The 21473-nt window shown below is 45.8% G+C and overlaps 1 protein-coding gene across 1 annotated transcript in view; it reads left to right on the top strand.

Moving 5' to 3' along the window:
- LOC148538954 (eukaryotic translation initiation factor 2-alpha kinase 1-like) overlaps positions 1 to 21473 on the top strand; it is a 222279-nt gene that overhangs the window by 180251 nt on the left and 20555 nt on the right. Inside the window, exon 13 of the mRNA XM_088451962.1 lies at positions 20284 to 20390. Coding sequence (XP_088308088.1) covers positions 20284 to 20390 — 107 coding nt within the window. The remainder of the gene's footprint in view (positions 1 to 20283; positions 20391 to 21473) is intronic.

The raw sequence follows: 21473 nt of genomic DNA, 5'->3' as shown, positions 1-21473 counted from the left end.
ACGGTCAGTTCCACTCCCGATCTCTCCAAACAGTCATTCTGAAGCGATTGATTAAGTCTCACCCAAATCTCGAGGCTCAGAATGTTATTTTTCCCCAGGAGGTATTGTTCATCTCTCCCTGTTGTTGTGGCTCCAGCGCACACATATGAACAAGGGACGCCCCTTTTTGGATCCAGGAGTGGATCCTGGATCCAAGCCATCGGGGGTGGGGGGCAGTAACTTGTTATGTAATCTTCAGAGTTGGACGTGTCAGGAGAGACTGCTTTCCTTCAACATCCTGGAACTTTGTACCATGTACAGGGCTCTGTGTCATGCACAGCACCTCCTTCAGAGATGTCCGTTGACAGTACTGTCCGACAGTGCAACCACGGTGGCCTACATAAACCACCAAGGCAGCATGCGCAGTCAGAGAGCCATTTAACAAGTCAGCTGAATTTTTTGCTGGGCAGAACGTCATCTTCCAGCACTGTCCACGGTTTTCATCCTAGGCATTCAAGATTGGGAAACAGATTTCCTAGATGGTCAAGACGTCCATACAGACGAGTGGGCGCTGCATCCAGACATCTTCCAGCTATTAGTCTGACGTAGGGTCTACTGCACATCAACATGATGGTGTCTTGCTATGATCATCAGCTTCCAAGTTATTGCTTCCGCACCAAGGATCTGGGAGCTCTCCTGGTAGAGGCACTGCCGGTTCATTGGACCTTCCCTTTGATTTATGACTTTCCTCTGATCTCGATGGTTCCTCAGGTCCTTCGCAAGTTCAAGCTGGAAGGAGGCAATCTTATCTTGGTCTCAGGTCCTTCGCAAGTTCAAGTTGGAAGGAGGCAATCTTATCTTGGTGGCTCCAGATTGACCACGATGGTTGTGGTGTGCAGATCTGCTGGGCCTCTCCATAGATACCCCTCTGCATCTTCTCCTGCAGCCAGATCTGTTGTCTCAGGGCCCCGGCATCCATCCGGATCTAGCCCGTCTCGCTTTGATGGGGTGGCTCTTGAGACGACCATCCTAAGAGCTAAAGGATTCTCCAGGAGTGTTGTTCTGACCATGCTGCAGGCTAGGAAGCCTTCACTGGCATGTATTTATAATAGGGTTTGGCATACCCCTTTTTCTTGGTGTTCGACTAGGAGTTTACACCCCAGGTCTTTCCACCTTTCTTGTATCCTTTCCTTTCTGCATTCAAGTCTGGTTTTGGGCCTTCGGCTCTCATCCTTAAAAGTCCAGGTTTCGGCTTGTCTGTCCTTTTTTCAGAGCCAGATAGCTCTACTACCGTAAGTGCAAATTTTTTCTGGGAAGTTCTACATGTTCAGTCACCATTCATTTCGCCTGTGGCTCCTGTGGGATCTTTTTTATTTCTCTGAGCTCCATTTGCACCATTACAGACAGTGGTATTGTGTTGGCTTACATGGAACACTGTGTTTCTATTAGCCATTGCGTAAGCCCGGAGGGTGTCTTATCTGAGCGCCCTATCGTGTCGCTCCCTATTTCTTGTTTTCCCCAATACAGCCCGTATTGAGGACTCGCTTGGACTCAATTCCCAGGGTGGTATCCACATTCCATATTAATCAAGACATAGTCGTTCCTGCATTTCAGACTATGAGTCCATCTCTGCCAGAAGCTTCGTTGGATGTGGTGAGGGCTCTCCGGCTTTCTGTCAGGAGAACCGAAGAGATCGGCAAGTTGGTCTTTGTTGTCTAGTACGAGGTTCATATGAGTGTCTGTCTAGCTACTAAGCAAACCTTGGCCCACTGGGTTCGCTTTGCCATTCAGCAAACTTCCTCCTTGGTGAACCTTTCTATCCCTGCCTTGGTGACGGCCCATTCCATCCAGTCAATGGGTACTTTGTGGGCAACATGCTGTGGGGCTTCTGCTGAACAGCTCTGTATGGCTGCCACATGGTCCTCTGCTCATACCTTCATCAGGTTTTATACATTAATACTTTTGCATCTTTGGACGCCGCCTTCGAGCATTCTATGCTCACTGCAGCTCAAGAGCGTCCCCGCCAATAGGGGACAGCTTTAGGACATCCCATAATTGTCCCTATGCCCCCTAGTAAAGGAAGATGAAAAGGAGACTTATGTCTTACCTGTTAAGTCTCTTTCTTCGACTCCAAAGGGGGCACAGGGTGCCCACCCAGATGCACCTGTCTGCCAGGGGGTGTTTCCTTGGTGACCAGTCCAGCTGTACTTTTCATGGCATGGATGGTTCTGTATGTATGCCTGACTTCCTTCTCTGCCTCACTCCTGCCATGGTCTTGCAAACTAAACTGAGGCCCCAGTGGCTGGGGACGGGGTAAAGAGGAGAGGAGAGTGGGCTTGTGGGTAAAAACATTTAACCGTTTGATGCCCAGTCTCTGCTCTCCAAGCTATACCCAGAGTTGTCCCTGTGCCCCCACTGGAGTCGGAAAAAGAGACTTAACAGGTAAGACATAAGTCTCCTTTTTCCACAAATATCCGTGGGTGGTATATTTAGAATATGATTGCCAATTTCCGACTTGTAGGAATTGACGTGGACAGAAATGGAATTCATGGCAAAATTAGTTTATTTTAACAAAGGACTCTAGATATCTTTGCAACCATCAATGCACAGGAAGTGACTGACTTAGCATACACACCAGTGGTGTGCAGCATAATATGTATTTTGCCACACTAGCTAACCACACGGGATGTAGTCAGCATCCCGGCATGTGGGATGCCAAAAGTATAAATACTGATGCCGGAATCCCGACCACCGACATCACAAAGGTAAGTATCGGGGATTAAGGGAGGGTTAGGGGATAGGTATAGGCACTTGGGGGAGGGTTAGGCACTAAAGAGGAAGGATTAGGTGGGGGAAGGGGGAGGATAGGTATAGGCATTAGGGGGAGGTTAAGTTTTAGGCATCGGGGAGGGAAGGTTAGGATTAGTGGTATATATATATATATATATATATTATGTGATGGGGCACTGGAGAAGTTGGGGATGGCATGTATGTGTGTCCCAGATTCCTGTCATATGTATTTTAAACCCCCAGGAAAAGTCTGTTTTACCAAGCAGATTTGAGTGTCGGCTTTTGGTAAAAGCCGGATAATGGGTCCTGGGGGTGTGGGTGTGAGAGAGAAGGGAGGGCTGCAATCACAGGGCCACTTCAGGTGTTGGGCTTTTCAGCCTGAGACCAGGCTAATTAATGATTACACCTGGAAGTGGCTCTTAAGAGCTGTGTAGAGTTTTGATGCAATGTCTCACACACCCTGGGGAGAACAGACATTGAGGTTTTGTTCTGAGACACTGTGACATTGGTATGTACTATGTTTGTGGTAAGGCAGTAGGCCCTGCCACATGTAGAGAGGGAGTTACCTGTCTAGTTAGAGCCCAGACGGGCTAGGGTTTATTTTTATGTTTTGTTTGTTTGATTATTGGTGTCACACAATAAAAACTGGTGCCGACCAGCTTGCACGAAACCCATGACTACTGCTGTTTCCTGGCTGCTGTGTGTAAGGAGGCGTCTGTCTACCCCAGGAGAGGGACCCCTACCCCGATCATATTACAATTGGTGGAGAATGCGGGCAAATGCACACTGGAAATTTCAGCAAGAGGAATAGTTCTACATTTAACATTTAAAGTGACAGTCACCAATTTGTTGTGTTGGATATCAACTCGTGCTCTGTGAAGTCCGTGAAGGTGGCATCGACAGATGCTTAGAGATGCCAGGTTTTGCTACAAACCTACACCTAAAGACAACATGGAGGACATTGTTACGGCCTTGCTCCAAGCTAACAAAACTCAGCAGGAAACCAACAAAGCTCAGCAAGAAGCTACCAGAGCTCAGCAGGAAACTAACAGAGCTCAGCAGGAATCTACCAATGTGCAACTAATGGCCTAGAGGCAACAACAAGTCACCATGGAGGAAGCCCTGAGGCAACAACAAGTTGCCAAAGAAGAAACCTGCCAGGCCTTAAAAGACGTGGTACAACAGTTAGTAGTCCGGTCTGGAGATGCTTCCACTGGACTTCCAAACAACTCTCGCGCCATACGGGCCAGTCACTTTCTGCAAAAGATGACCGAGAGTGATGATGTGGAAGCATATCTTACGGCCTTTGAGAGAACTGCAGAAAGGGAGAGTTGGCCCAAGGAACAGTGGGCAAGTCTTGTGGCACCCTTCCTGTCTGGAGAACCACAAAAGGCCTATTATGATTTGTGCCTGGCTGATGCAAAGGACTATAAAAAGCTAAAATGGGAGATCCTTACCCGCTTGGGGGTCACCTCGTTTGTTCGTGCCCAACGAGTCCACCGCTTGGAATTTGAAATGGAAAAGCTCACAGATGCATGACTTCGTCCATCTAACCACAAAATGGCTACATCCCGAGACGCTGACAGGACCACAGATCGTCGAAAGAGTCATGATGGACCCGTATCTGTGATCGCTAAATGCTTCTCCGTGCAAGTGGGTGAGCCATGCAGACCCTAAGTCCGCAGACTAGTTAGTTGAACTGGTGGAGAGGTATGTGGCGGCTGAGCAACTGTTGAGTGTGTCCCACCGAGCCCCGATTCCGCAACGGCGATCTCCCGTGACTACTGGTAAGACTGTTCCAGGGGAGAAGGGTGCTGGGCGATGGAATAAACTTAAGACTGTGGGTTTGGAACCTGGGCATAGGCCAGCCAGGCCAGGAAGGTTCTTACCCCATAAGAGACTTGATAATAATATGATACAATGTTTTCGATGTAGTGAATTGGGCCATATTGCTGCTAATTGTCCTCTCACTGCTGAACCTATGCAATGTGATACTGCTTATGTCCGTCGCAGAATGTCTTTCTTTGCACAGCCCGCCTGTACTGCCGACCACTAGGCTGAGACAGATAAGCAAATGTGTAAGGTTATTGTAGGCAATCACGTAGCGGGTCTGTTAGATTCTGGCAGCCTGGTTACACTTATGAACGCTGAACTGGTGAACCCCTTAAAGCGCAAGGGAAGAGCTGTTGCTGTGACCTGCATACATGGGGATACTCGGTATTATGGTACTGCGGAAGTGAACATAGAAACACAGTGTGGTTCTGCTATAGTCTCTGTGGGTTTGGTGCATGGCTTGAGGTATGATATAATGTTGGGGAGAGACTTTGCTCACTTCTGGAAGTTGTGGGAAAGCCGATTTGTTACCGAAGTAAATAACCCTGACCCATTTGAGAAGGTTGCTGATGCAGTAGCAGGGGAAGTTTCTTCCGAGTCTGAGAAGTTCCCTTTTTCTAGCATGGTTGATGAACCAGAGAATACTGAGATGGGAAGTGTTGTTAAGCCATCTGATCGTCTGTCTGATCTTGAGGTCAGATAAGAGATCTTTGCAATGGAGCAGTTCAATGACCCTACTCTGGTAAAAGCCAGGGAAAATGTAAATCTTATCAAACCTTGGAAGGATAGAGCAGCTCTGTCGGCCGTCCCGGCCCCTCCAGTAAACCCAGGGCCTTTGGTTCCTGAAGTGACAATAGCTAAAACCCTGTTGACCGTTCAACAGCAAGAAGTTAAGGAATTTCTTATCAGAAATAGGGTTTTGTTCTCAGATGTACCGGGCATTAAACATGTATCGATTCCTACCTATCTATACCTTCTAACAATCGATTCCTGCCTATACCTTCTAAAATTGTCGCTATTCAGCGTAATGAGTCGCACAAGAAATACCTTCAGACTTTGAATGTGGTTCCAAAGCACAAAAAGATATTATTCAATAAAAACAGATGGTTGCATGCTGTGATCTAAATACAATTAGCGCAAATCAATCATACAGACCCAAGGTACAGTTGTTACATATGCACGCGCTCTGGGCCCAGATACCGGCATCAGCATTAGAAACTTCCATCAACAGCACAGCAGGAAGACTCAAGACTGGGATCAGAGAGCGCACATATATACTCTTGCAGGAATAGGCAATACAATAGACAAGTTTGACATGATTCCATTGGTTCTTCTCAAAGGTGCTTTTCTTACAGGATAGTTCATAGGTCAATTCAAATAGACACATGCTAATCTAAGCTGCTAACATTACAGAGTACATTTTAATGTTTTAACTCTCTATAGTCCATAGTTTGCAGACGCATGTTCTGATCTTCTCACTGATGATACCGGAAATCTGTTGAGACACAGTGGATCAGTACAACAAAAACACGGTCTGCTTACCATGTACTAAACCTTAGATTTCAAATAATCTTTATTTCACAACATTAATAATTACTGAATAAACCTTGAATATTACACTTTAATACTAGGGAACCTTTTATGTAAGTGTGCAGTGTGTAAGTATTGGGGAATTGGGAAAAGACGCTAGTTAGCGCTGTGCGACTATGTGTTTTGTGGTACGTGTTTTGCAGGGATAATCATTCAATATGTTTTAGTGACTGTCTGTATTTACATGGTGAGGACCTTTGACTTCTTTCTATTGCATGAGAATCGCACAATGCTAAATAATAGCATCGCCGTATGTACTTATAATGGCGTGTTTCACTAAAATGGCGCTGGGGGGCCAGTCACAAAATGGTGTCTCATTGCCATTCGCAAAATGGCGTCGCCCCAATCTAATTTTAAACCGATCTTGTCTCAGCCTATTATCCGGCTTCGACAGTCCATCCTTTGATAGCAAACAACATGCTATCACACTCTGATTTTAAAATTAATTTAGTCTTACATTATGACATATTATTCAATGTTATATTATGGGATGGCACAAGGTGGTTCTTAATCCATCAATAATGAGTCTCTAGGAGAGGTTATAAAACTACAATTATACGCACACTGCGGATCTTGGGAGATCATGGGAAGGGTGTGGAGATGCACCAATCCTATAAAGGAAGTCTTAAGGGGGAATAGGGACTTACATTTTTTAAAATAACATTTTAATAACACATTTTATGCATGTCTAAATATAATACATTATATGATGGTATATCCTAGTTCATGGTTGTAATGCAGTTCTACATTTACCTCAGTATTCACATTGTTACTACTGACCACCATCATAATTTAATTCTTCCGGTTTACCTTATCTTTACATTTTCCACATTTCAACACAGTAGGAACACACCTGACACATAAGCCAATTACTATGATGACAACCAGTATGAGGATCAAGAGTTTACCTATGCTCGCAATCATTTCCTGGACCCATTCTCCTAGACCTGAGAACCATTTCACTGGGTTCAACCATGAAACCCATTCCTCTACCTTCTCCTCTACTTCAGCCACTGAAGCATTATGGTTCTTCCATTTCATCCATCTTCTGGTCTATCACCTCCTTGGGGTCGCTGGTATCATTTGTAATGTAAGTGCAACACTTTACTCCAAACTGGATGGCCAAAGTTACGCAATACCGTCCAGTGACAGCTGTTAAGTAATTTAGTACTAATCTGTGTTGCACCAGTTCTTTCTTGTATGCTTGCAATTCCCTACCTGTATACATGAGTGTATCATCATACATCTCGGTGATATTATCTATCAATTTAGCAAGGTCTTGGATATATCTGAAATTTAGTGTACCCCGAACGATCCTGGTGGGATCCAGTGCTACCAAAACTTGAAAGCCAGTTGTCTCACTAATTAACTGAGTGGCTTTATGCACATCACCAGGTATCATATTTCTTTTGTCTCTGTGTTCATACTGTGTGTGAAGATATTTTTAATAGTACCGTTCATCCTCTCCACCTTGGCACTGGCTTGCGGTCAGTAGGGGGTATGAAGTCGACTATTAATACCCATCAGTTTACACATATTTTGAAAAACATCACCTGTGAAATGAGTAGCCCTGTCACTCTCGACAATTTTAGGGATACTGTACCTGCACACAAACTCCTGAACAATTTTCTTGGCAGTGAACGCAGCAGTATTAGTGGCCGCTTGGTATGCCTCAACCCAATTGGAAAACACATCAATGCACACTAATACATACTTGAGATTCCTGCAGGGTGGTAATTGGATGAAATCAATTTGTATTACCTGGAAAGACCCGTCAGTCGGAGGAATGTGAGATGGTTCGGTAGGGATCGTTTTCCCAATGTTTTTCCTCAAGCAGGTCAGACAGGACATTGCTCTCTTTTCCGCTTGAGAAAAAAAACCTGGTGCGCACCAGTATGCTCTCACCAATTTGCACATACCTTGCTTTCCCAAATGAGTCAGACCGTACGCTGCCTCAGCCAGGCTGGGGTAGTATGCCTTGGGAGCCACTGGCTTACCTTGTCCGTCCCTCCAGAGGACTCTTGCCCACATCCCTTGGACCTCCAGACTGACTTTTCCTGGATAGAACACAAATTTTGCATCTCAATTAATTTCGGCATATGAGTTGTTTGAAAAGTCATGATTTGTTCCATTGGTACATTCATTTTTAATCCTGCTGCCCATTTTGCAGCTTCGTCTGCCCTGTTGTTGCCCAGTGACACCGGATCATCCTCACATGTATGGGCTTTACACTTAATTACTGCCACTGCCTTTGGCAATTGGATTGCTGTTAATAGTCCTTTTATATGTTTGGAATGTGCAATTGGTGTGCCTGCTGCTGTCATAAATTTTCTCAGACGCCATAAGGCACAGAAATCGTGTACTACTGTGAAGGCGTACCTAGAGTCAGTGTAGATATTAGCAGATTTACCTTTCGCTAATTCACACGCTCTCTTTAGTGCCACCAGTTCCGCCACTTGGGCCGAGTGTGGTGGTCCTAAAGGTTCGGCTTCTATAACGTCCTCGTCATTTACCACAGCATAACCTGTACATAGCTCTCCAGTGTCAGTTTATCTATGACAACTCCCATCCGTGTAAAATGTCACATCTACATTTTCTAAAGGTATGTCAGGTCTTGCAGTAAAGGTTTGATTCAGATATTCCATACGATCATGTGCATCAATATACCTGCAGAACTCACCTGTTGCCAGCGGCTCACCTCTCTCCACCCTTTGTGCATCATGTTGCACATATGGTAAATACGTAGCTGGATTTAATGTACTGCACCTATTGATGGTGATGTTTGCAGGTGCTATTAAGGCTAGTTCACATTTTGTGAACTTAGCTGAGGAGACATGTCTGGTTTGGGCAGAGTTTAGCAAAGCAGATACAGCATGGCGAGTATAGACAATCATATCATGGCCTAGTACCACATCCTCACTCTTACTGACCAATACAGCAGTTGCTGCTACACTTCTTAAACACGTTGGGAGTGATCTTGCCACAGTGTCCAATTGTGCACTGTGGTATGCTATGGACCTACTGGCATCACCATGTTTTTGTCTGAGGACACCTGCTGCACAACCATCAGCTTCCGTACAATACAAATCAAAAGGTTTTTCATAATCAGGTATTCCCAATGTAGGTGCTCTTGTCAGACTATCCTTAAGACTAAGGAAATCCTGCTCTGATTCCTCTGTGTGTATGACACGATCGGGCTTTGAGTAAGAGACTAAGGACCTCATTCAGAGGCGGTCGTACGGAGCGATTGGTCGTAGTGAGCAATGTTTTTTTCAACTGCGCATGCGTGTACATGGCAGTGTGCGTCCGCAAGCCTGTCTTTCCGACCGCAATCCTCTTGCTCACTAGTCACTATGAGGTCGTAGCTGTGATTGACATTTTGTGCCGTTTGTGGGTGGTTACATGGGAAGGTGCTTGTGAATGGGGGTGTGGTGGTGCGCACGCAGGCGTGGTTGACCTTAAAAAGGGCATTTTAAGGGCGTGCATATATTACTGAGCGAGTCATCACACACGTCATCTCGTTGCAATAACGATGCTACTGCTCGCAGAGCTAAGGGTAGCCCAGGGTCTATCTTAAGCATTGCGAGTGCAGGCGATGGTTTCTGCCTCAACCGATGTTTGTAGGCAATTAACAATGTAACAGGTGTTAATCGTGCTGACGTAGGTTGCTGACTGCGACCGACTCTGAATTAGGCCGTAGAGATAGGAGGTGTGCTTTCATTGTTGTGGGTGTTTCCGCGCTTACGATGTGCGTTGCGACTGAGCACTTGTTTTGCATATTCTTGATCACTTTGGGTGCGACCGATCGCTCCCGAGCGACCGCCTCTGAATGAGGTCCTAAGTCCTGTAATGGCAAGGCCAAAATAGAAAAACCTGGGATCCACATTCTGCAGTATCCACACATTCCCAAGAAGGTACGAATTTGCTGTTGATTCTGCGGCAGTGTCATCTTCTGTATGGCCTGGATTCTGTCGTTTGTGAGATGTCATAACCCCTGAGTTAGGCAGTGTTCCAAATATTTAACCCTGGACTGGCATGGCTGTAGTTTGTCCTTAGCAACCTTGTGTCCTGTTTGCGAGAGATGAAGCAACAATAGTTTAGTATCATTTAAACATGACATAAACGAATCAGAACATAACAATAAATCGTCCACATATTGTATTAGAACAGATCCATTGGCAGGTTGAAAAGATTGTAAACAGTCGTGTAAGACCTGGGAGAAGATACTGGGGCTGTCTATGAAACCCTGGGGGGCAATCGTGTCCATGTGCATTGTACACCCCTGTATGTAATGGCGAATAGGTACTGACAGTCAGGATGAAGAGGTACAGAGAAGAAAGCAGAACAGAGGTCAATGACAGTGAAATGGGTTGCATTGGGTGGGATCTGCATAAGAATGACAGCTGAATTTGGCACTACGGGAAATTGGCTCTCTACCACCTTATTAACCCCTCTAAGGTCTTGTACCAGCCTACAACCCCTCCCACCACTCTTCTTTACAGGAAAGATGGGACTGTTGGCTACACTTGCTGTACGAACTAAAATTCCCTGCTGTAACAATCGCTCAATTATGGGATAAACCCCTAATTCTACCTCCTGTTTTAATGGGTACTGGGGAATTTTAGGAGCTTGCCTACCACTTTTTAGATTTACCATATCCCTCACCTCGTGCTCAACTCTCTCAGGGATATCTAGAAATACACCATCAGGGGTACAATATATGACACATCCCATCTTACATAACAAAACCCTGCCCAGTAGGTTAGTAGGAGCCGCTGCTGCCAGGAGGAAAAAATGCCTGATATGCAATGGCCCGATAGTGACCTCTGTGGATTTTGTTAAAGGATAATGTTGCACTTTACCAGTTACACCCATTGTTGGTACTGTCTCGCTGGTTACCTGAAAGTTAGCGGGAGATTTTATCACTGACCTGGTCGCCCCTGTGTCTACAAGAAAAGAATATTTAGTACCAGGTACATCAACCATCATTACCGGAGCCTCCCTAGTACTTCCCGTTAACCTGACTATCTGTAGACTACAGGTATGACCTGACCCCTAGCGTTGACTCACACTCTCCAATACAGCATTTATAGCCACAATTGGAGCTGGTGACTGTTGTGGGTTTCCTGTACTCTGTGTATATCCCATATGGGGATATACAGGTATTCCCTGGTTAGGAGGTCCTACCCTCTTCACCTTACAGTTCCTACTTACATGTCCCACTTGGTTGCAGTTAAAGCACTTTCATGAGTGGGGTGGGTGAAAGGATTGCTGTGTGGGTTGAGCGGAAGGGAAAGATGGTGGGTGTGGGTAAGGATATTGAGGGAAATATGGTGGTTGTGGATAGTATGGGTTTTGTGGTTGTGTGTGATAAGTGGGGTAGGTCTGTGTTTGTGGTGGTGCAGAATTGGTGAGTACGTGTAGCTGTGCAGGTGCAGGTGTGTCTGCCGGTTGTGATGTTACAGTCATTCCTTCTAGAGCTAGAATACTAACAGCCATTAGCTTCTCGCTCTGGGTCTCTCTCTTTTTAAGGATGTTCTTATCATGTTCAATAGCGGATTCTATGAGGGTGTCTACAGTGACTCCCCTCCAGCCAGGTTGTGAGGTCTGAACTCGGGGATTTATTGTCTTTTAGACCATCCATAAGTACAGTGACGATAATTCCCCTGTGATGAGTGCTATCTTTAATATCCTCTAACCCGGTGTACTGGGTGATAGCCTGCAGAGCTCGATTACAATTCACTCTCTTTTTGTTTTATGGTGAAAATTTTGCTCCAGTTAACTACTACTGGAAAATATACACCCAATTGAGTTATAATGCGGGAAATGTTACCTTGGTTGATTTCGTCTGTTAAGGGAACATCTCCATCCAATACACAATCCGTGATAAACTTTGTCACGCCGGTATTGCGTGGAAGACAAGTCCTTAACACCACTCGCCAATCTTATTGGTTGCCTCGTGAGCACTACCCAAATTTTTCAAAAATCTTTGGCATTTGGCTAATTCCTTTTTAGGGTCAGGGAAATCATTCATTATGGAGTTTAGCTCCGCTCTTGTCCAAGGACAGTGCATTGCTACCTCCCTTGTGGGCATCTGCATTCCCATTTCGGAATAGTTATGGTCCGGATGGGATGCAGACCGGCCGCACTGCTACTTTTGACCTTGTTACCTGGCTGGGGATGTAGTCTATTACTGCTACGTATGTGGTTAACAACTTCCTCTACGGGTGCAGTGGATGTTAGCACTTCCTGTACTATCAATGATGAAGATGGCGGCACCACTTGTGCTTGTTGTGGTGGAGCATCTAACATGTGTACAGCATGGGAAATGGCAGACATAACAATAGGCTCATCATCCGCATCATAAACATTTTCCTTATGATTACTTAAGAGAGGGTACAAGTTACTTGTTAAATTTTTATGGGTTTTTTCAACAACTGTACCTGCACCCCCATCCGCATAGGGCGGCGGTGGTGCGTGTGGACCACTGGCGATACCTTCCGCAACACTACCTTGCTGCACATGCGCGCTATCTTGCGGCGCGAACGCACCGCTGTTTAGCGCTGCGTGTGTATTCTCCGGTAACGTGCTCGCGACGCTAGTTTGCATCGTGTGCACACCTTTAAGCCACGCATCCCCCTCACGCTGCCATAATTTCAAACACTCGTTATATTTTACCTTTTTAATTCGAGAACGCACCATACAGATGCTATCTCGGACATTGTTCAATACCTCCTTATCAAAGCTGCCAATTCTGGGAAAAGGTCTAACACTCCTCATCATTATTTTAAACCATATATCACAGTACCTAATTGCATAAGCACCGTACTTAGTATGCATAATATGGCGTGCCGATCCAAGCGGCGCTTCCAACAGCAGCACATCATCTAACATCTCTACCGTTTGCTTGGCCCCCATCTGGGAGAACCCTAAGCATTTCAATGGAGATTTAAACTGGTGAAAGACAGTCAAGTTACTTTCACTTACCTGCGGACGATATTAACAGGATGCGCCCAAACACCTATGGAAGGATAGTTGAGATGCCTCCAGTCACCTATGGAAGAAAGTCTAGATGCCTCCACTCACCTATTTCCTTTTTGACTACCTTTCAACTGCTAGCATGTAGGTATTCCAATAACACCTACCCTTTTCAGTGATTTCGTCCACCCTCTACCCAGTTCACAATCACAATTTAGCCAAAACTCTGCGGTTCAACTACAATGCTCAAATAACCCTAACTGATCACTGAATACTGTAATCAAACTGGGAGCCGAATCTACAACAAAGACAACAGATACACCTGCTTATGTGTTAGAACGGTATCTACTACAGAGCTACTAGGCCAACCCTTGCGCCTAGCACTTAAGGGTCCTACTATACCCTTAACTAGGGAACATGTTACCCCTACCAACAAATACTGTTACACACCCTTTTCCTGCGCAGAAAAATACACGTTTTCCCAGACTATGGCAACACTGATCAATGTATTTACAACAATGCTATCTATCAATATCACCGTGCACTCTCAACGGCTTTGTGTAAAACGTGGCAGCAATACCGGAAATACGTATACGCTATTGTGCGACTAGTCGCATACACAATAATGCGAGTACTACACAACACGTATTATGACTTTTACGCTATATTGCGACTGGTCACATACACAATAATGCGACTTCCCCTTTTTAACACAAAAAACTATCGATGAAGGAAAACAAACTTTTTCCTCCCTCGTCCCTGGATTCTCAATCAGCGCTCCTAAAGCCACAATAACAGGTAGCGGACTCTCAGCAACAAAGTAATTGCAGATTTCGAAGGCACAATGCGTCCTCCTGCTAGGCGCCTCCATCCTTTTGCTGAGAGATCGCCACCGAGTGTTACCTAGTGACCGGTAGCATGATAAACACTGCAAGCCCCCAACTATCGATTCCTACCTATATATACCTTCTAACCGATTCCTGCCTATACCTTCTAAAATTGTCGCTATTCAGCGTAATGAGTTGCACAAGAAATAAATGCCTTCAGACTTTGAATTTGGTTCCAAAGCACAAAAAGATATTATTCAATAAAAACAGATGGTTACACGCTGTGATCTAAATACAATTAGTGCAAATAAATCATACAGACCCAAGGTACAGTTGTTACATATGCATGCGCTCTGGGCCCAGATACCGGCATCAGCATTAGAAACCTCCGTCAACAGCACAGCAAGAAGACTCAAGACTGGGGTCAGAGAGCACACATATATACTCTTGCAGGTATAGGCAATACAATAGACAAGTTTGACATGATTCCATTTGTTCTTTTTAAAGGTGCTTTTGTTACAGGATAGTACATAGGTCAATTCAGATAGACGCAAGCAGCCTCCAACTGCCCTTTGTGTCCTTTTTCCCGCTGCATGCTAATCTAAGCTGCTAACATCACAGTGTACATTTTAATGTTTTAACTCTCTATAGTCCATAGTTTGCAGACGCATGTTCCGATCTTCTCACTGATGATACCGGAAATCTGTTGAGACACAGTGGATCAGTACAACACCAAACATGGTCTGCTTACCATGTACTAAACCTTAGATATCAAATAATCTTTGTTTCACAACATTAATAATTACTGAATAAACCTTGAATATTACACTTTAATACTAGGGAACTTTTTATGTAAGTGTGCAGTGTGTAAGTATTGGGGAATTGGGAAAAGACGCTAGTTAGCGCTGTGCGACTATGTGTTTTGTGGAGTACTCTATGGTACGTGTTTTGCAGGGATAATCATTCAATATGTTTTAGTGACTGTCCATATTTACATGGTGAGGACTTTTAACTTCTTTCTATTGCGTGGGAATTGCACGACGCTAAATAATAGCATCGCCGTATGTACTTATAATGGCGTGTTTCACTAAAATGGCGCTGGGCGGCCAGTCGCAAAATGGCATCTCATTGCCATTCGCAAAATGGCATCACCCGATCTAATTTTAAACCGATCTTGTTTCAGCCAATTATCTGGCTTTGACACATGACATAATCACTGATCCAGGGGTTTAAGATTAACCTAAAGCCCTGTAGGTTGCCAGAAGCCCAAAGAGAATCAGTGTCTAAAGAAATTTAAAAAATGTTGGAACTGGGTGTAATCAACGTTGAAGAGTGTGTCAAAGTTCGATGCCTACCCAATGCCAAGGGTGGATGAACTGATTGAAGGGATAGGAACAGCCAGGTATTTAACCACTCTAGACTTAACCAAAGACTATTGGCAAGTGCCGTTTACTGAGAGTGCCAAAGAAAAGACAGCTTTTTCTACACCAGAAGGGTTGTTCCAATACAAGATGTTGCCCTTTGGGTTACGTGGAGCACCGGCTACCTTCCAAAGGATGATGGACAGCATTCTAAGACCCCATAAACGGTATGCTGCTGCTTGTCTAGGTGATGTAGTCAATCATAGACCTGATTGGCAGTTTCATTTGCCCAGAGTACAAGCAGTGTTGGACTCTATCTATAGGGCAGGGTTGATAGCCAACCCAAAGAAATGTTGCCTAGGGATGGAAGAAGTAAAGTATCTTGGTTACACCATTGGCAGTGGTTTAATAAAGCCACAGCTTAATAACAAGGTGGTTCTTGGCATTACAAAGTTTCAAGTTCACAGTAGAACACAGGCCAGGAAGCCAGCTGGCCAATGCAGAAGCTTTGTCACATGTCCATTGTTTGGGAGCTGCAGTTATTCCGCCCATAGGTCAAAACAGAGGGGGGGATATGTGATAGAGGCACGGGAGAAGTTGTGGATGGCATGTATGTGTGTCCCAAATTCCTGTCATATGTATTTTAAACCCCCAGGAAAAGTCTGTTTTACCAAGCAGATTTGAGTGTCGGCTTTTGGCAAAAGCCGGATAATGGGTCCTGGGGGTGTGGGTGTGAGAGAGAAGGGAGGGCTCCATCCACAGGGCCGCTTCAGGTGTTGGGCTTTTCAGCCTGAGACCAGGCTAATTAATGATTACACCTGGAAGTTGCTCATAAGAGCTGTGTAGAGTTTTGATGCAGTGCCTCACACCCTGGGGAGAACAGACATTGAGGTTTTGTTCTGAGACACTGTGACATTGGAATGTACTATGTTTGTGGTAAGGCAGTAGGCCCTGCCACATGTAGAGAGGGAGTTACCTGTCTAGTTAGAGCCCAGACAGGCTAGGGTTTATTTTTATGTTTTGTTTGTTTGATTATTGGTGTCACACAATAAAAACTGGTGCCGACCAGTTTGCACGAAACCCACGACTACTGCTGTTTCCTGGCTGCTGTGTGTAAGGAGGCGTCCGTCTACCCCAGGAGAGGGACCCCCTACCCCGATCATATTACAATATATATACTTACCTACGGGTGTCGGGATTCTACTGTCAGCATGCCACTGTGGAACCGATACCCAACCCAACTACACTATGGGCCTGATTCTGAGGGGTCTATGTATCAAACATTGAAAAGAGTGGAGATGTTTCCCATTGTAACCAATCAGGTCCTACCTATTATTTTATAGACTGTACTTGATAAATGCTACTTTAAAGCTGATTGGTTGCTATGGGTAACTTTCTCCACTGGTCCACTTCTCCACGCTTTTCACTTTTTGATACATAAACCCGAGTTGGGCACTATGCTTATATTCACGCAAATGCTCAATGTTTTTCACCTGCGCATGCGTCTATGTTGCTAAAAGTCACATAGCACATGTGTCTCACAGTGTTAGTGTACAAAGTCGCAGGGCTGATTGAGACGCATGGTCTCAGAAATGTATTGGGCGTTCCTGGCCTGTGACTGGGTAGTGGCTATTCAGACGCATGGAGATGTATCGTCTTTATAGGCGTATTATGGGAGCGTCGCGAGCGTGTCGCTGAAGTTGTTACTCTCTCAGACAGTCAATAGCTCATATTGGAGGCCATACTCTGACGGAGGATCGGTACTTAGCATGGGGCTGGTGCAAGTTACGATGGTGCGATCGATAATTGCGTATAAAGACGCAGCCAGTGGTATCTTAGGGGTAAATTTACCAACCTGCCAATTTCTGTCCGATGTTATCCGAGATCAATCTCAAATGACATTGGGCCTGATTCAGACCCACTCGCGAGCGGCTGTCCGCTCGCAAGTGGGTCGATGGTCTGCACTGAGCATGCACCAGACACGACGAGCGAAGGACTTTCCTTCGCTCGTTGTGTCCGATCAAAGGGGGCGTGCTGTCAATGTTGATTGACAGCACGCCCCCTTTGGTGGGCGTGCCGGGGGCGTGCCTCCCGTCAGAAGCCGGCCCACTGACATCACTAGTGATGTCAGTGGGAGTGATTTTGGCTCTGATAGAGCCAAAATCACTCCGGAGCTTGCGGTTGAAAACCTCAACCGCAGGCTCCGGCTCGCAATTTCGATGGTCGCGATGGTCACGACCATCGCGGCCATCAAAATGCACGCTCGTATAGCCTGTGGGTGGTGACCCACAGCTATACGAGCGTCCAGGAGGACGCTCCATGAAAATGGAGCCCGGCCCTCATTCAGAGCGTGCGCTCTGCTCAGAGCGTACGGCTCTGAATGAGGGCCATTGTCCGTATTCATGTGTTTCATGTTTCAAACAGGTTACAGAATTTACTAAGCTGCCGAGTTGCGGTCATTCGTGTTGTTCGATGGTGTATTCATTCGATATCATTCGTATTATTCATTTCTATTTAGTATTCGGTTTTGGCTAACTGGAACGGACAGATGCCTGCACAGATCAAGGATATCTGTGATACATGCATCTGTGTGTAAAAAAAAATAAACATAGATGCACGGACGGGATCAGTGATTTTTCCGTGTTTAAAAAAATGAATAATCTGTGTAAAATATAAAGAAAAAAATGGCATCTCCCCTGCCCCCTCAAAAGAACAACCAGCACCGGTCTTTGGAGATCCAGTACTGGTTGTGCTAAATACAGGGGACAAACAACGTAGGTGTCCCCTGTATTAAGCACAATCAGCACCAGGGTATTCAGAACCAGCCTTGGTTGCCAAAATACAGGGGACAAAAGACGTAGGGGTCCCCTGTATTGGTTCTTGAAATACATGAGAAAAAAATTAGTAGGGCTCCCCTGTAAATTCCAGAACCAGCACCAAACTTTTTCTAGCAAGGGGGTAATGCCACAGCCAGGGGAACCCTTTCACCGGGTCCCTCAGCCAAAGCATTACCCCTGACGGCTAATCAGCCAGGCCGGCGATCCCTGGGGAGCTGGAGACCCCCTCTCCAGGGCACCCCAGGCCTAGGCTGATAGCCCGGGGCTATCACCGGAGCCATGGTTAGTGGGTGCTGGGTTGATTATGTAGTGTGGTGCAATTGATAGTAGTAAAAATATTGGGCCTGATTCAGAGGCGCACGCTATTTGCGCTCGCTCTGAATCAGGGCGTCCCTATTCTTTTTAATTCCTGCCTCCAGGCCACCTCGCACAGCTGTGGATGACCACCCACAGCTTGTGCGAGCGGCCTGGCGATGGTCACGATTATCGCGACCATCTGTATTGCGAGGAGACCCTTGTGGTAGGGTCTCAGCACTCGCAATGCCAAGTGGACTTCCAGCTCTAATAGAGCCGGAAGTCCACTACTGACATCACGTGTGATGTCAGTAGGGCCGTCCACAAATGACCATACTGACCGTTTGTTCAGCCACCCCCCCCCCACCCACCTACAAAACGGGGCGAGCTGTCGATCAACATCGACAGCCGCCCCGTTTTGCTGCGAGCTCCGGAGCGAGGGAAGGTCTCGTTTGCTACGGGGCACGCGCACTGCGCACTCGGCCACCATCGACCTACTTGCAAATCAGGCACATTGTCTTTTGCTGTGGAACTACAGGTCCCAGAAAGCCTCCCCCGAGTGCTGGACTTGGAGAACCACAAGTGCCAGCATGCTGGGCATTACGAGCCCACTGGTACTTGTAGTTCCACAGCAAAAGAAATCATTAAAAAAACACAGAACACACACCGTGACAGTACAATTTAATGAAACATATAAGCGCACACACATTCACACTCACTATCTCACATACTCAACTATGTATCCATGAGGTCTACTTGTACAGTAGGAATCCATAGGGTACCTGAAAAAAAATCCATACTCACTTCCTCCTATGCGTGGTTCAAGTCCTCTCCTGTCCATGTAGGCATCCAGGCTCTTGGCAAAAAATCAAACCGAAAATCCCGGACCAGCGGACATTAGTACCATCCTCTAAGGACGGTACTACCCGAATGATGGCTCAGCAGCGGGATTTCACTGTAGAAATCCCAGTGCTGAGCGTTAATTAGCTGAGAGAGGCGAGCCTTTCGCCTGTCAGACAATGAACGGTTCCCTCCATTAAAGTCAATGGTGAGAACCCTGAGGTTACTCACTGATCCGTGCATGCATCTGTGTAGGTTGAGATGTGAAACTCGAATGGAAAAAGGTGTTCTATTTGAGATTTCTATTTGGGTTCTTTTGCGGTCGATTTGAACTATATTTAGGTCGTTAAAGCAAATACGGATCCTTAGTAAATTTCCAGGTCCTTTTGATGTCTATGGCAAAGTGCAGCTGAATTGGACCGATGGTCTATGTGTCCAAAAACATGTTACCATCTGAGTTACAGGTATTGTCAACAGAGTTTTATACATTGAATGGAGCAAAGTCGGCAGAGTTTAGCCTTTAGTAAATTCCGAATATGCATTTAACGGACGAATTTGCCTCTTTCGATGTCAGTCGAGCTTAGTAAATTTACCCCTTAGTGTCTAAATACACTCAAAGTGGTTGTCTCTGTCCTTGCACATTCAGGCACACTGCTGTACACCATGAAAGGGCTTGTAGTGGCTGCGGCAAAAGACGCACACATGGACATCTCTGACTCAGAATCTGGCCCTTTACCTTTGTGGAGAATCTGTGACTACACAGCACTGACTCTGACATCAGAATAACTAGGATAGGAGTGGAAGTTACATTGGTCAGGTGGGCTGCTTTGGTATAATGTGCACTAGGTTACAGTCTTTTCTAGCTAGATTTCCTGCTGGACCCGTCATAAGAAATTTGGAATTGCTGGTGAGCATTTCTCTGTGTGCCATTAACTGCTCCTGTCCTGTTCACAGGGTGCTTTGAGTTTGTTGATGCCCGATGTGCACTGGGCATATTCTATCAGCTCTTGGAAGGAGTACAATGCATCCATTCAATGAGTGTCCTTCATAGAGATCTAAAGGTAAACTTTATAATTAAACAGAAACCACGTTTTCCACGAACTTCACACATTGGGGCAATTCAGAGTTGAACACAAGTCAGCCATAATTAGATCCTCATTGCGTAAGTCTGCATGGACTACAGTTCCGTTTACATGCCCTCTCTAAACCTAAGCCTACGTCCGAACTCTCCATTACCATCTAGTTATGCCCCTTCAACCACAAATGAAGATGCGACTAATGCGGGCCATACATCTGAGCAGCAATTCCCCGTTGGAGATCCGATCTGCCGATCTGCGATTTCTCAGAAGATCGGCAAAATACCAGTCATCAGCAGAACATGGAATTGTCCCAATTGATTGCTGATGTATGGGCCCCATTAGTCGCTTACGACTCTGAATCCCCTGCAGATGAGTGCTCTCTGCTACGGAGACCTCACAGAGCAGAAACACGCAGGATATACCCACAAAACTGACTTGTGCTCAACTCTGCAACAGCCCCACTACCTTCTACATAATACAGCATTCATACATTAATGTTTAGTGTGCAATTTACCACTTACTGTAACTGGCTAATATTTTTCTTCTTCCTACACTGGGGACACAGGGATTACTCTGGGTATAGCCTGGAGAGGGAGAATCTGGGTACCAAATAGTTAACTGATTTCTTCCCCAGGAGCCACCACTATACCCCACCCCCAGCCACCGGCCAGCAGTTTTAGTTTGATGCAGAGCAGAAGCGGGCAACTATTTGTGGGGGCTGCTTTAAAAGTGGACCTGGTTACTGTTATATTATTTATTTTTAAAATATTTTATATTCTATACTGAGCGAGCAGTGAAGGGCGTCCTATAGGACGCTGTCACCGTCACTCCAACGACCCCGGCGCCTTTGGCGGCAGCACTGGCGACTGGGTCCGTGACTTCCGCTGCGGGTCACAGGGGCTCAACACAGACCTCTCCTGGAGCCCACAGTCGCAGCCAGACGCTCACGAGGACAGGTAAGAGCGACTTCCTGTTTGCAGGGAGCCGCATGCTCGCAGCTATTCACCGCCGGTGAGGAGACCACCGGCAGTGTTGGTAGTGTCTGGGTGTCCCTGCTCCATACAC

The sequence above is a fragment of the Taudactylus pleione genome, unplaced genomic scaffold (genome assembly GCF_031769625.1).
Source record: "Taudactylus pleione unplaced genomic scaffold, aTauple2 ptg000032l, whole genome shotgun sequence".
NCBI lineage: Eukaryota > Metazoa > Chordata > Amphibia > Anura > Myobatrachidae > Taudactylus > Taudactylus pleione.
Note: the sequence above shows the minus strand (reverse complement) of the source record. Positions and strands in the feature narration are given on the sequence as shown.